This window comes from Cnephaeus nilssonii (assembly GCF_951640355.1).
Source record: "Cnephaeus nilssonii genome assembly, chromosome: X".
In the NCBI taxonomy this organism is placed as follows: domain Eukaryota; kingdom Metazoa; phylum Chordata; class Mammalia; order Chiroptera; family Vespertilionidae; genus Cnephaeus; species Cnephaeus nilssonii.
In genome coordinates this window covers 110,467,317-110,482,243 of record NC_137071.1, presented here as the reverse complement: position 1 = coordinate 110,482,243, position 14,927 = coordinate 110,467,317, and the positions used below count along the sequence as shown (strand labels likewise).

Here is a 14,927-nt window from a genome sequence, read left to right as displayed (position 1 = left end):
TGTTCCACCTCTGTCTTCTCTACACCTGCCAAAGGCCTCTGCACCCATAGAAACCTGGTGCTATGAGCCTCAGCTGCCAGAGGGGTAATTTAAAAAAATATATATCTATAATAATAAAAAGGTAATATGCTAATTAGACTGGATATCATTCTGGACAGGGCTGCGAGGGAAGCCTGGGTCCCAGGTGCCAGAGGGAAGCTGGTGCCGGCACCAGGGGAAGGAAGGCCTACTCTTGCACGAATTTCGTGCATCAGGCCTCTAGTATATATATATATTTATTGATTTCAGAGAGGAAGGGAGAGGGAAAGAGAGAGAGAAACATCAATAATGAGAGAGAGCCATCAATCAGCTGCCTCCTGAATGCTGCCCACTGGGGATCAAACCTGCAACCAGGCATGCGCCCTGACCAGGAATTGAACTGTGACCTCTTGGTTCATAGGTTGATGCTCAGCCACTGAGCCATGCTGGCCGGGTGAGAGGGTCATTTTTAAAAAAATACATTTTTTATTGATTCTAGGGGGGAAGGGAGAGAGAGAGAGAGAGAGAGATAGAACATCGATTGGCTGCTTTCTGCATGCCCCCTACTGGGGATCAAGCCTGCAACCTGGGCATGTGTCCTGAGTTGAACCATTATTTCCTGGTTCATAGGTCGATGGTCAACCACTGAGCCACACTGCTGGACCAGAGTGGGTCATTTAACACTAGTCATAGGTTTTGGCTTGGGGTTGAAATTGAATGAGTTTGGACTAATTTACAGGTGAGCTGAGGATACATAGGCCCAAGCCCTTCAATTTGTTATAAAAGTTTGAATCTATGGTCAAGGCCACAGTGACATCCTGGCATGGTACAACTCAATACCAGGGAATTCTCTGGTTGGCTTGAGGGAGTTGGGTCTTTTGGGAGGCTGGGCTCTCTCACCTAGAATCTTGGGTTCAAGGAGGAGGAGGGCATTAATTGACTTTTCTGGGATGTCTCCAGCTCCTAAACTAAAATAAAGTAAAATCGTTTTCTCAACCCAACAAAAGAACTTCAAGTAGAAGTAGGCATAACTTTGCTTTCTCCCTTAAAGCCACAAAGGAAGGCTATTAAGAGGCAGAGTGAAGCCCTAGCCATTTTTCTCAGTGGTTAGAACATCGGTCCATGGACTGAAAGGTTGTGGGTTTGATTCCGGTCAAGGGCACGTACCTTGGTTGCAGGTTCAATCCCCAGCCCCCGGCCAGGTGCATGCAGGAGGCAACAAATAAATGTGTCTCTTTCACATTGATGTTTCTCTCTGTCTCTCCCCCTCCCTTCCACTCTCTTTAAAAATCAATGGGAAAAATATCCTTGGGTGAGGATTAATAAAACAAAACAAAAAAAGGCAGGGTAAAGCTTTGAGGTGACCGAGGTGGCATTATTTGTTGGACCCGAGTTGGACCCAAGGAGAAAAGCAGGCTTTCTTTGGCCACATCAGATGCTATAATATGTAATCATGAAGGCACAGCCTGTCACCTACCTAATATCAGTATGTTTCACTAAGTACTGTTCAGGAGCATTCCTATAATGGATTTCTAGATGAGCAAAACACGCATCTCTGGGCTCCAAAATAATGCCTCTATCTCGCACTCACTCTCTTTCTCTGACCTCTGCCCTTGAAGCAACAATTGATTGTCTCCTCTTATGTGTTCATCCTGAGCTGCTGGCAAATATCTGCAGTTTCCTGATTAGCAAAAACTGAATAATTGCATACTGAGCCGGTAGTAGATACTAGGCTTATTATAATGCAAAGAAGGCTAAACTTCATTTCCAGCTCTGTTTCAATAGAGACATATATGATACAGATCCCTACACTTATGAGAGTAATTGAGCTAGTTTTCATCAACTATGTGAGACAGCAGGGATAGTTTTTCCTTTTTTCTGTCAGAGCCTTAATGGATTGGTCAGGAATGAGTTGTCAAGCTGTTGGCCTCAGCCACTTGTGTTCGAAGGAAGAGGAGCTTTTGTAGCACCAGTCTTCTCTAATGAGGGCTAGCTTCCTAGAAACTTGGAAACTTCTTATTGAATTTATGGGCTTTTGAAACCAGAAGAACCTCCAAGGTTGCCTGGTCCAGTTTTCCGTCCAATACAGAGATCTTCACAGCACTCTTGGCAGGTAGCCTTTCCTTAAACACCTCCAGGAGTATGGAGAACCCTGCTTAGCAAGGCCTCCTATTTGACTTGGGGGCAGCTCCAGTTGTTGGAAAGTAGTTCATTCTCCCTCCATGTGTGTGTCTAAGGGTTTTCAGTTGAGGTTGTTGTCTTTGGCATATGGTCTAGTCACCTTCCTCCAGATCTGGTAGTGACCTTCATGAAGGAATTGCTGGGCAAACATCTCTCTTCTCAAAAAGCTCTGATCTCTCCTATTACTACTACCCATCTTTCAGGTGGACATCAGAGAGTCAGGCAGAGTCCAAACTAGACAGGTTACCTTACTCCCGTCTGAGCTTCATGACCTTTCCTTTGGTTCTGGGCTTGTGTTATTCCCTTCTTGACCTGCAGAAGAGAGAGGAAGAGCTACTCCCACTCCCATACTCACTACCTCCCCTCTCCGTTCCTTTCTGTGCTACCAGGAAGCCCTTGCTCCACCACCATTGTATAAACTCCAGAGCCTGCCCTGGTCTGGGTAACAGGGTAGAGGCTGCTGCCTTTTCTGTGGCATTGAATGCTGTAATATGGCTTCCCCATGTTTCCTGAGGTCCTCACAAGGCACGGTCTGTTCCTTCCTCTTTTGTCTCAGCTCAAACTTGTTGTGTTAAAATCCCTGGTTTAGAATATTTTGACCGGAAGTGCCATTACCACCCATCTAGTACAGCAGTTCTTGGATGGGTGTGGGGACCCACTAGTGAGTTGGGACTAGTTGGGAGAAAGTGGTAGTGTGACTGCTGGCCTTCTAAGAGCTTTGCATAACCTACAGTCAATTCCTCATACTGTAATGATAGTTCCCACATCTGGATCTGCCCTTGGTGATGCCACATGTGAGAGCACATGGCCAGGTCCAGGGAGGCGAGTTGAGAACTCTTGGATCTTGGCAACCCCCCCTCATTTTACAAACTGGAGAAACCAAGGTTGCAGCTATACATTTGACAGACATACTGATCTTGTGCCATGTGCTAGGTAGGCATGATGGTCAGGCCTGTGGGGAGATAAAGAACACATGGACATGGCCCCATGTAAAGAGCTTACACTTAAATAATGCATTAACGATGCCTTATTCTTTCTAACACTTTATAAAGGGGTTTTGCATTTGTTACCTCATTTAATTCTTGTATTAGTCCTACGATGTGGATTATATTCTCCTCATTTTACAGGCATAGAAATGAGGCTTGGGGAGATTATAACTTGTCTCCAGCCAGTCACACAGCTAGTGGCGTGGCCAAGCCATGTAACACTAATATTAGCTAAGAGATAAGGGTAAACCCCATCTATCCCTTCTACATGTGAGGTTTAGGACTGACCTGGGCGGTGAGGCTCTTGGTAATGGGGTTCCCAGTGCCAATCAGGGATCCCTGCTCTGGAGCTGGAACGAGTTGTAAGAAATTAGGAAGTGCTTTGTTCAGTGATCTGTGGGTAGAATTAGAAATGATACCCAGTCTGTTCCAGTAACTTGATTTCCAACCAGGGGGGCAGCAGGTTTCTGTGATTGTCCACTGGCTGAGTCCCAATGGCACTTTCTGGTTTTAGGGAGTTTCTGTGGCTTTGATCTTTCTGTTCTCACACGAGTGACCAACAGGGCAATCAGGTGGATAGAGTTGAGGCTATGAAGGAAGTCTCCCACCATTTACTCCCCACTCTAATATGCTTCATACTTCACTTCAGCAGAGCTTCTAAATTTGTTTTCCTATTGGAATGGAGAAAAAGGCAAAGGGGATAGGGAGAAAGCTGAAAAGGAAGTTCTGATTTGCTTTGGGCTTTGGGGAAATATTTAAAAATGACCATCATTTTGGGGACAGCCAGATGGGTCGCCCCCTTGGCAGGGCTGAGAGTTGTCACCTGCTTATAGAGGAGGGACTTTGACGTTGAAATACAGTGTCCATTTGAGAAGCATTTAGTGGAATTGTCAGCACCAATACAAGTAGATAATTACACAAGTTATTTCTGAGATTCTAATATCCAAATTCCTCTGATTCATGTTGGAGGAAGGCTTGGTTTTCTGTGTTCTATTTCCCTGACATTCATTCTTTCCTGTTTCGTGCCTTCAGATTTAAAGGCCCGTAAGCAGAAGACTTCCTCCCAAAGTTCGGAGCACCACCTCAGAAACAGGAACCTTCTCTTGCCCAACAAAGCCCAAGGGATCTCGGATTCACCAAATGGTTTTCTCCCAAATAACCTGGAGGAGCCAACCTGCCTTGAAAATTCAGAAAAGCCATCAGGAAAACGAAAGTGCAAGACAAAGCATATGGTAAACGTCTCAGAAGAGGCAAAGGTGCGTTGCTAGCTACGGGGAGTTGTGGAAGAGGGGAGTGGGCTAGGGTTGCAGGCTTTCCAGAAGCTCCTCTGTCAACAGTTCTCTGAGTGAGACAGAGAGTGAGTGAATGAGTGAATGGGAGGATCACATTAACCCATATTTATTAAAGTATTTTAAATTAGTTCTTGAAGCGTTCAGGGGAGGATTTGAAGTTAGAGCTAACTATAAGCATTTGCCAAGTATAGGGTTTGGTTCATGATGGCTTTTCCTCCACAAGCCTTGGATCGCTTTTGAGTTAAGAATAAGGCAGCCTGAATAGCTTGTTAACATCCAATCAAGAAGCTTTTGTCTGCGCTTAACTCACTGGAAATCAATCAGGGAGATTTCTGAGTCAATCAAGGTAGCAAATGGGAGCAAGGTAGTTAATGTCTAGACAAAGGTTGCTAAAGGGTGGGGCCAAAGGAATTCCACTTGGGTCCCTTTATAGCCACCCATCTCCACACTCACTATCCAGTCATAAAGGAACAGGTAAGTGGGCACTCACCATTCAGTAGCCAGGCAAACATTCTAGAAACCCTGTTCAAAATTGACATCTCTTTTGGGTCTGATGTTAACAACATGGGTGTTAGGTTCCACATTAAACAATTTGAAAAAAATCACACAGTTCTCATCCTGGGTGAGCTATACATTTGAGAGAAGTGAAAGTTTGGGTTCAGATGTGTACTCTTACTATGTACTCATCATTGCCAACAACAAAAATGCGCTCATATTAGGCTTTTTATGGTGGTTGTGCTTCTTCTTGTTCTTTCCAGCTCCCAAGCAGGGATCCCTGCGGGGCACTGGCAAAAGGTGGGAGACTAGGTGCTCATTTCCCCTCTCCTTTCCCCTCTTCTTTCCCCCTTTTTAAAAAATATATTTTATTGATTTTTCACAGAGAGGAAAGGAGAGAGATAGAGAGTTAGAAACATCGATGAGAGAGAAACATCGATCAGCTGCCTCCTGCACACTCCCCACTGGGTATGTGCCCGCAACCAAGGTACATGCCCTTGACAGGAATCGAACCTGGGACCCTTGAGTCTACAGGCCGACCCTCTATCCACTGAGCCAAACCGGTTAGGGCTTTTTCCCCTTCTTTCCCATTCTGGAATCTGGTTCCAGCTCAGATGAGGTACTCAAACATATTTCCTTATCTTTAAAAATAGAGATGAGCCTTAGCTGATTTGGCTAAGTGGATAGAGCATTGGCCTTCGGACTGAAGAGTCCCGGGTTCGATTCCGGTCAAAGGCACATGCCCAGGTTGCGGGCTCGATCCCCAGTAGGGGGCGTGCAGGAGGCAGCCTATCAATGATTCTCTCATCACTGATGTTTCTCTCTCCCTCTCCATTCCTCTCTGAAATCAATAAAAATATATTTAAGAAAAATAGATGATACTCCTTCCATCTCACAAGGGTATTTAGGGGAACAAAGGAGGAAGTATGTCTGTTAAAGGCTTTCATCATGCTAAAGTGCTTTCCGAGTTGGTGTACATCCCTGAGCTTTAGCCTAGACAAGAATGAGGGGGACAGCCCTTGCCAGTTTGGCTCAGTGGGTAGAGTGTCAGTCTGTGGACTGAAGGGTCCCGGGCTCGATTCAGGTCAAGGGCACCTACCTTGGTTGCACATGTGGAAGGCAACCAATCGATGTGTCTCTCTCACATGTTTCTATGTCTCTCCCCCTTCCTTCTACTCTCTCTAAAAATGAATGGAAAAATATCCTTGGGTGAGGATTAACAAAAACCAAACAAACAAAAAAACAAAAAAAGAATGAGGGGTCAGAGGTACGGAGTAGCAAGGGAGCAGTGATCATTCCCTGCAATCCCCAGAGGGGTCAGGGGTGCGAGTTGGGGGTGGGGGGCAGGAAAGTCAGGTGTGTGCTGAGTGCTCCATTCACATAATGGCTTTCAATTCTCACAGAGACTCTTGGAGGTAGGTGCTGCTGTCTTCTTTATAATTAGGAAATTGAGGCTCTTGGAAGTTAAGGGACTGTGCAAGGTTACTTTGGGGTCCTAAGTGACAGTTGGATCTTGAGGCAGGCCAGGCTGCCCCCTGGAGCCCCACCCCTACCCCCACCCACCCTGCTCTTTACATAATGCCTCCACCCTGTGAATGGATGGCTGTTCCCTCTATCCAGGCATCACTGGGGGAGGGGATGGCCAGGGAGGGAAACACTGCAACCCTGAGCAGTTCTGACAAAAGGTGAGAGTCACCCTCCCTTCTCCCAGCTCTTCCAACATTGAGATGGCCTTGTCCCACACAAAGGTGACCAGCTGCCTGGCATACTGGAGCACACGCTGTCTGGTTATTCTGCTTGGTGGTGTGTCCACTGAAATGTTCCTCCCAGAGAGGTTTTGTCCCTTCACAAGGCCTCCCTTTCTCCCTCCCACCTTTCTTTCTCTCCCAGTCACCACCACCTACTCCAGTTGCCCCCATGGCATGGGGCTTTGTAGTGGGAAACAAGGTGGGGGGGTGGCGGGGGACACGCCTACAACACTGAAGCTGGGGCATTGGCCATAGGCGGCTTCTCACAGGGGATCCGAGCCAGGATGGAAGGGGGAGGGGGAGGTGACTCGCATTTACTCTTGTTCCTCCCCCTCTAAGGCAGCCTTCTTTGTCTCTGGCAACTCTGGCCCCTAGAAGGAGAGTTACCCTTTGGTTCCTATCTTCGCTTAGCAAAAACCTGGGCCCTTTACCCAGCATCCTCCAGTACTGCCATTATACACCACTGTCCTCCTGGCAGTAGAGCAGCATTCTACACTCAGAACTAGTGCCTTCCTGCTAGTGATTGTATCTCTCTGCCCCTTTGGGAAGAGGATGGATAGTGGCTCATGTTGTTTTGGGATTTACCAGAGGAAAAAAATGCCCTGGCCCTCCTTTCCTGGCTTCATGTCTTTCTAGGCAACTTTTCTGGCTGCCCAGGGCTTGGTAGGTGGCTCAAGTCAACAAATATTTGTTGCAACTATGTGCCCAACCCTGAGTTAAATGCTATAAGGAACAAAAGAGAAGATGACAGTATAAACCCTGCTTTCAAGGAGCTTAAAACTTAGCAGGGAAGGCCAGACTTGCCTAAGACATGAGGAAAGGAAATTAAAACAGTCAAATATCAGGCACCAGGTTATGTGATTCAGACTAGGTCTTCTGGGTATGCAGAGGAAGTGGCCAGTGGAGACCAGAGTGTTGTAGAATGTTTTAGAAAACAGGATTTAAGTGAGACCTTGATGCTCTGAGAGATTTGGATAAACAGGGATGTATTATTTACTGTGGTATAACAGATTACTCTAAAACTTAGCAGCTTCACGTGATGATAGACATACATTATCTCACACAGTTTCTGGGGATAAGGCATTCAGAAGCAAACTAGCTGGGTTTGTGGGGTCTCATGAGTTTATAGTCAAAGTATCAGCCATGGCTACATTCATCTGAAGGCTTGACTGGGGCTGGGGTTTCCAGGGTGGCTCCCTCACATGGCTGGCCAGTTGATATTGGTTCTTGGCAGGAGGTGTCCTGTCCTTGCCCATGGGTTTCTCCAAAGGGCTGCTGGAGTGTCCTTATGATATGGCACTGGCTTCCCCCCAGAACGAGTGTTCCAAAAGAGAGCAAGGCAGAAGCTACATTGTCTTTTAGGACCAAGCCTTGGAGGTCACATATCATCATCTGAGCAATCTCCTATTGGTTACACAAGGTTAGTCCTATCCAGTGTGGGAGGAGGCTATGCAAGAACATGAATATTAGGAAGTGGGGATCATCAGGGGCCATCTTGGAGCCTGATGAGGGCACAGTCTGGCCTCTGCCTCCCAATGATTCATGTCCCTCCCATGTGCCAGACACACCCACCTGGCATGGGCCTTTCCCAAGGCCCCTCAAAGTCTCCACTAAATATGGCATCAGCTTAAATTTAAAATCTCATCATCTAACTTAGGTCCAGGTTCAGATGAGGCTTCTTGGGTCTGGTTCATTGAATGCAGCTCCTGGAGCACAGTTCTTCTCAATACGAAGACCCCCTGAACTAAGGAGATAAGTTACTTGTCTCCATAGATGCAATACATCATGGTGGGACAGGCATGGGAACTTAACTCTAGACATTCCAGTTCAAATGGGAGGAAAAAGGAGACACATGGGAGTCATTCATGAAGAAAGGACTCATGTTTTGTGAGCACCCACCTTGTGCATTGTTCTGGAGCCTCTCTCGTTCATGATTTCAAAGACCCTTCAGGGGAGAGAGTAGGGGTCAGAGAGTTTGGGCTTTGCAGCTAGTAGATGACAGAGGCAGAATTCAAACCCAGATCTGCCTGAATCCCAAGCCTGAGACCTTCCAGCGCTCCAGGTGGGCATGAGTGTGACCTGGGGACGAGTGTGGTGGAAGATGGGGAAAGCCTGGTGAAGGTTAGATGTGGGGGAAGGTTTTTGCAACAAGAGAGAAGGCTTTCACAGCTGTACCTCTTTAGTTAGTTGTCTCCGCTCATTTTACTCTGAGTTTGCTTCTGCTTATAGAGATGATGTATAAAACCTCTATGAATGGAGATTGAGACAGGTTACAGAAGGCATGCAGAGTACTTGAGAGAAGCTGAGATATCCTCTCAATCTCTGATGTCCAATCCCTTCGTCCTTCCTTGGTTTGTGTGGTTGAGGATTTGAGCCCCTTAGCATCTGTTCTCTGGGTAGAAGTGAATGGGAACCTGTGCTGACCCAGGATTGCATCGCTGCTTTCCAGGGCAAAGGACGTTGGAACCAGCAGAAGACACGATTTCCCAAGTCTCCCACCTCAGTGAAAGCCACGGAACTGTGCACACCCTCTAAGTGCCGAAGTGCCAGCCTAGAGGAGGCCTCAGAGCCCCCAGCAGCCCTGCAGATTCCCCCAGAGGCACGTCGGCTCATAGTGAACAAAAATGCGGGTGAGACCCTCCTGCAACGGGCGGCACGTCTTGGCTATAAGGTAAGGAGCATCCTGCACAGGATACAATTGCCCTAGCATCTGGAGAAACCCTCCTATTGGCTCTTCTGTGGCCTGGGCAGGGCTTTGTTTGGGGCTTGAACCTGGCTGGCCTCCTTGTTGTGAACGCAAGCTTATTTGAATGGCAATTTAGAATGAACATAATTGAAATGGTAACACAAAATGGTGTGCAATACATTTCTAGGCCAGAAACGGTTTTGAGGGGGTTATGTTTTTTTTTTTTTAATCACCTTGTGCAGTGGCTCCCGCACTCAGAGAGGAAGAGGAGTGATCATAGAGTAGGCCCTGCTTTTTTTAGGTTTCTGATGCCTATAACCATCTCTTTTAAAATATCTTTTTATTGATTTCAGAGAGGAAGGGAGAAGGAGAGAAAAATAGAAACATCAATCATGAGAGAGAATCATTGATCGGCTGCCTCCTGCATGCCCCCTACTGGGGACTGAGCCCAAAACCCAGGCATAAACCCTGACTGGGAATCGAACCATGACCTTCTGGTTCATAGGTTGATGTTCAGTCACTGAGCTACACAGGCTGGACTATAACCAACTCATTTAATGACAATTGCACTCCCAGAGTCTCACTGGCAAGCTACCATCTTTCCTGAGCACCTAGTGTACGGGCCTGGAGAACTGCCAAGGGAGATCTAAAGAAAAAACGATGAGCAACCCCTGCCCTCAAGATTAGTTTTCTTTAACCTGGGGCCAAACCGCAAATAGGAAACTGCAGGAAAACTAACCAGGACAGGGCCAGAGCAGTAGGGCAGCCTGTCACAGGAGGGAGAAAGGGGTAGTCTGAGGCCCGGGAGAGAGGTGAACATCTGCAGTGGTTCTTCTTGCTCCCTGGGACACAAGCAGGAGGCAGCACCCCTGAGGCAGCATCCCCAATGCAGGCACACGTGCTCATGTGCATGCTTGCTTACTCACTCTACCGGCCATCCTGTGAGCTAGCTGTCAATCAGTATGGTTGAGCAGGCCATTTTCACCAGGGCCTGGGAGGGTTAATAATGGACCCCTAGTAGCTGCTGTGGCCTCTTTCCTCAGAAGAAGGCTTGCCTCTCCCCTTCCCCTCAGCTTATTCACCAGCTTCATCCCAGGCTAGTTAAGGTGCTTCTGGGCCTGGAGTTCTGCTTCTGGTCCTGTCATCTCAGCCCAGGGAAGCTAATAATTACTACATGGACGAATGACCACACTGGATTGTACTCAGAACAGTCTTTTTTTGTTGTTAATCTTCACTGGAGGATATTTTCCCCATTGATTTTTAGAGAGAGTGGAAGGGAGGGGAGAGACACAGAGAGAAAAACATCAATGTGAGAGAGACACATTGGTTGGTTGTCCCCCGACTGGTGCTGGGGATCAAGCCTGCAACTGAGGTACGTGCTCTTGACCGGAATCGAACCTGGGACCCTTCAGTCTGCGGGCTGACACTCTATCCACTGAGCCAAACTAGCTAGGGCAAGGAACAGTCTTGATTAGGAGAGGGCTGGGATAAGCATCCAGGAATAGTACTTAAAATGATGAAAACCAGCACCCACGGATAGTACTTAAACCAATTATTTCTTCCTTATTCTCAAATTACCAGCAAAGGCTGTGCTTACCACCACATGTCTCATTGCCCTTTCAAAGCACCAGACTAGGGAACTAGTACTCAGGGAGTCGAGGCCTGAGGGTTTGGGCTCTGGGTGGGTGGGTGAGCCTCTCTGAGGCTCTCACCACAACAACCTACACCCAGATGAGTGTTATTGGTCATGAGAATTGCTTCCCCATTGCTGAGGAAACAATCCAGAGCTGAGGCCTTGGTGATGGCTGCTCAGGGCTGACTTTATTTTTTTTCTTTTCTTTTTCTGTTAACCCTCACTCGAGGATATTTTTCTATTGATTTTTATAGAGAGTGGAAGGGAGGGGGAGAGACAGAAACATCGATGTGAGAGAGACACATATATTGGTTGCCTCCCATGCGTACCCTGACCAGGGCCGGGGATCGAGCCTGCAACAGAGGTACGTGCCCTTGATCAGAATCAAATCCAGGACCCTTCAGTCCCTGGGCTGACACTCTATCCACTGAGCCAATCTGGCTAGGGCGAGGCTAACTTTCTTGACAAAAGATTTTGAGACTCGCCTGTTGGTCCCCAGAATAAAGGGCAGACTGAGACTCTCCCAGACATTTAGAGAGCTTCGAATTTAACTGGGGTCGTTTCAAGAATTGGGCCACGTTTTGCTCATGGAACTATCCTTGTCCCCACAGGATGTTGTTCTCTACTGTCTCCAGAAAGACAGTGAGGATGTGAATCACCGCGACAACGCCGGCTACACAGCCCTGCATGAGGCCTGCTCCCGGGGCTGGACTGATATTCTGAACATCCTGCTGGAACATGGTGCCAATGTGAACTGCAGTGCACAGGATGGCACCAGGCACGCTCCCCCCCGCCCCCACCATTCCCACCCTCCCCCAGCTCAGCTCCAGTCTAGACCTTTGCAGCACACCAGGCTGCCAGGCTGCGAGTTGCGCAGAGGCCTTGTCAGGAGGGATTTCAGGAAGAGATCTGCAGACTGTAGGAGAGACTGGGTTAGGGCAGGGATGGATGTGTTCCCAGCTGGCCAGTCCACAACATTTACCAAGGGGAGACTGAGATTGTCTAGGGATCACCCCGTCAGATGCAGCTTTGCCAGGAAGGCTGCTCAGGCTTTCCGCAAACCATCCTGGTGGTGCGCCTGTCTCGGGCAGAGTCTCAGGCTTCAGGCACCAGGGTAACATACAGATTTGATTCTTTTTTTTTTTTTTAATGGCTACACTTATATTTATTTATTTATTTTTCCTCACCTGAGAATATTTTTCCATTGATTTTTAGAAAGAGTGGAAGGGAGGGGGAGATACAGAGAGAGAGACACACATCGATGTGAGAGAGACACATCGATTGGTTGCCTCCCACATGAACCCCCACCAGGGCCAGGGATTGAGCCTGCAACCCAGGTACATGCCCTTGACCAGAATGGAGCCAGAGACCCTTTAGTCTGCAGGCTGACACTCTGTCCACTGAGCTAAACCAGTTAGGGCCTGATCTGATTCTTGATTGATCTCTCTACCCTTTCTAAAAAAGACACCTTATAGAAATTGCACCCATTCTCTTCTGCTCTATCAGAGGGCTTACTTCCTGGCAAAATTGAAACTTGAGTCACATACCAAGTGGGGGGACTTCAGTCAAAGGACGCTGGCTCTACTTGGCCACCACCTGGTGTGTGGAGCTGTTCTGCTCATCCCTGTTCATGGGCATTCATCGGGTCCTTCTCTTCATAACCCTAAGCATCTGCTTTAAGTTTATCCTCAGTCAGGGACCATTCTCTCCAACCCCAGAAGTACCAATGGAGCTTTGTTGTGCCATAGAGACAGTCTCAAGATATGGGGGGAACAGAAGAGAGAGAAATGGGAGGGAGGAGGAGCACAGGGAGAGAAGGAGGTGGGGAGATGTTGTAGGGGGTGTAGGCCAGAGATAGTTCCTCTGCTCTAAGTCTTACCCACATTGTACTGGGGTCATCTCATTTTACTTCTCCCTGACAAGGCAGCCTGAGGTCTAGACATCCAGGTTCCCACTTGGGCCCTATTGTCCTCACCCTGTATCACCTCCACAGGCCAGTTCATGACGCAGTAGTCAACGACAACCTGGAGACCATCTGGCTGTTGCTGTCCTATGGGGCCGACCCCACACTGGCTACCTACTCGGGGCAGACAGCCATGAAGCTGGCCAGCAGCGATACCATGAAGCGCTTTCTCAGCGGTAAGCACAGCCCAAACTTGAAGCCAGCATCCTTGAGGCTGGCTTCTGAGTCTTGAATTCCTGAGGAGATAGTCTTCATCTCCCTCCATCTCAAACAGCTCCCATGAGGGACGTTAGCCCTTTTCACAGGCTTTCTTTCAAGCATCTCAGAAATCTCTATATACTTTAAAAAGCCCAAAGGCCCACTTCCTCTTGTCCTTGTGCTGTGAATGTCCACATTGACTGCATCCTCTTCAGGACCCTGATAGCCTATGGGGACCCATTTTCTAGCGAGGCATGTAGGGCAGGCCTTCCTATGGGACAGCAGCCCCACTAACAGATTTAATTGGAAAAATGTATTGACCTCTGCTTTGAATGGGATACCAGTTGCAAAGAAGTGACACAGTGTTTCGTTTCTGGTTTTGCATTTTCTCCTGTTGGTGATCAGAGTAGAACTCTACCTTGGGACCCCTCCTGACACTTTATTTCTCACAGCCCTTGCCTGTGGTAACTGTGTTGTTCCCTCTGCGTCCCCCCCCCCATTCCTTTCTTGTCTTCCCTCACCTAACCCCGGTGGAAAAGTGTCTGGTGTTCAGGCCTATGGCAAGGGCCACAAGCCAACATGCGTTCGTTTTCTCATGAGCAGATGGCAGCTGTTTGTCTGCAGTTAGATAGCTATTGTGAGTTGGGCAGCGGGAGGAAGATAAGGAGGGAAGTCTAGCTCGGGCATGCTCAGTGGGAATCTCCTCAGACTTGACCTTTGAAGGAAGAAACCCTGCCTCCTCAATGACATCACAGCTTGGCCCTCCCTCTAGCAGTTACTTCCTCAGACTGCCTGAGTGACAGACTGACAGAGCTGTATCACTCACCCTCCTTGGAGGTGTTGATGTTTGTGGTAGAACCCCTCTGGGATTGGAAGCCCACAGGACCAAGGGTTTGCCCAAGGTCACTGCCTGGTTAGTCTCCCCACCTCTCCCTGCCCCCGTACCACACAAGCCCCAGAGAGACAGTTCTGATCTCCCAACCAGGGGCTCATTTGTTTATTGAACAAAGGTTAACTAGGTAGCTGATGGTGGAGGAAGAAACAAAGGAACCAGAACTGAAGATCTTCATGGAAGGAAGACTAGATGGGAAGTGCCACCTAGATGCTAATGAAAGCTAGAGGGGAACGATGGAATGCCACTGAGGGAGGCCTTGGCTTCTGCTCAGCCAGCCTCCATTCTGTCCCCAGTCAAGTCAACTAAACCCTGCAGTTGCTGATCACCTTGTACAGGCCTCAGGCCTCACAGCCGAACCCAGCCTCTCCCTGGCTCAGGGAAGGACTGTCTTTTCCTTTCCCCCAGCTCTGGCATCCCAGGCCCCTGTCATCAAGGGGCAGAGCCACTTTGTGATGCCCATTCAGTCATTTGTCCTGGGCCAATGATGACTCCTATTCCCTTAGCTGAACCATTCCCAGAGTGCAGGGCTCGGGGCAAGCATTCTGTGGCCTCCTCCCACATACCGTACCCTACATGTACTCTCTTATATGCACACATGTGGAGGTGTCTACACACCACTCAATTCCCAGGAAAAGCTGGCACAGGTGACCAGAGCATCTCAACTTGATAAATGCACTGAGCGAAGCTCTGTCTCTAATCAACAGCTCTAATCCAGGGCCTCTGCGGTCTAGAGACTGCCCTCCTAAGGGTCTTGGGGCCTTCTGGGTCCACATAAAGCTATCTCTGACCACCTGAGTTAGCAGATGAACTCTTTTTTGTTTATTTATTTTTT

The 14,927-nt window shown here is 48.2% G+C and overlaps 1 protein-coding gene across 9 annotated transcripts in view; it reads left to right on the top strand.

Annotated features, from left to right (window-relative positions):
* BCORL1 (BCL6 corepressor like 1) overlaps nucleotides 1–14,927 on the top strand; it is a 67,131-nt gene that overhangs the window by 38,807 nt on the left and 13,397 nt on the right. For all 9 annotated transcript variants that reach the window (XM_079765297.1, XM_079765300.1, XM_079765296.1 and 6 more), the window contains 4 exons: nucleotides 4,218–4,441; nucleotides 9,170–9,391; nucleotides 11,651–11,817; nucleotides 13,033–13,178. In XM_079765297.1, coding sequence (XP_079621423.1) covers nucleotides 4,218–4,441; nucleotides 9,170–9,391; nucleotides 11,651–11,817; nucleotides 13,033–13,178 — 759 coding nt within the window. The remainder of the gene's footprint in view (nucleotides 1–4,217; nucleotides 4,442–9,169; nucleotides 9,392–11,650; nucleotides 11,818–13,032; nucleotides 13,179–14,927) is intronic.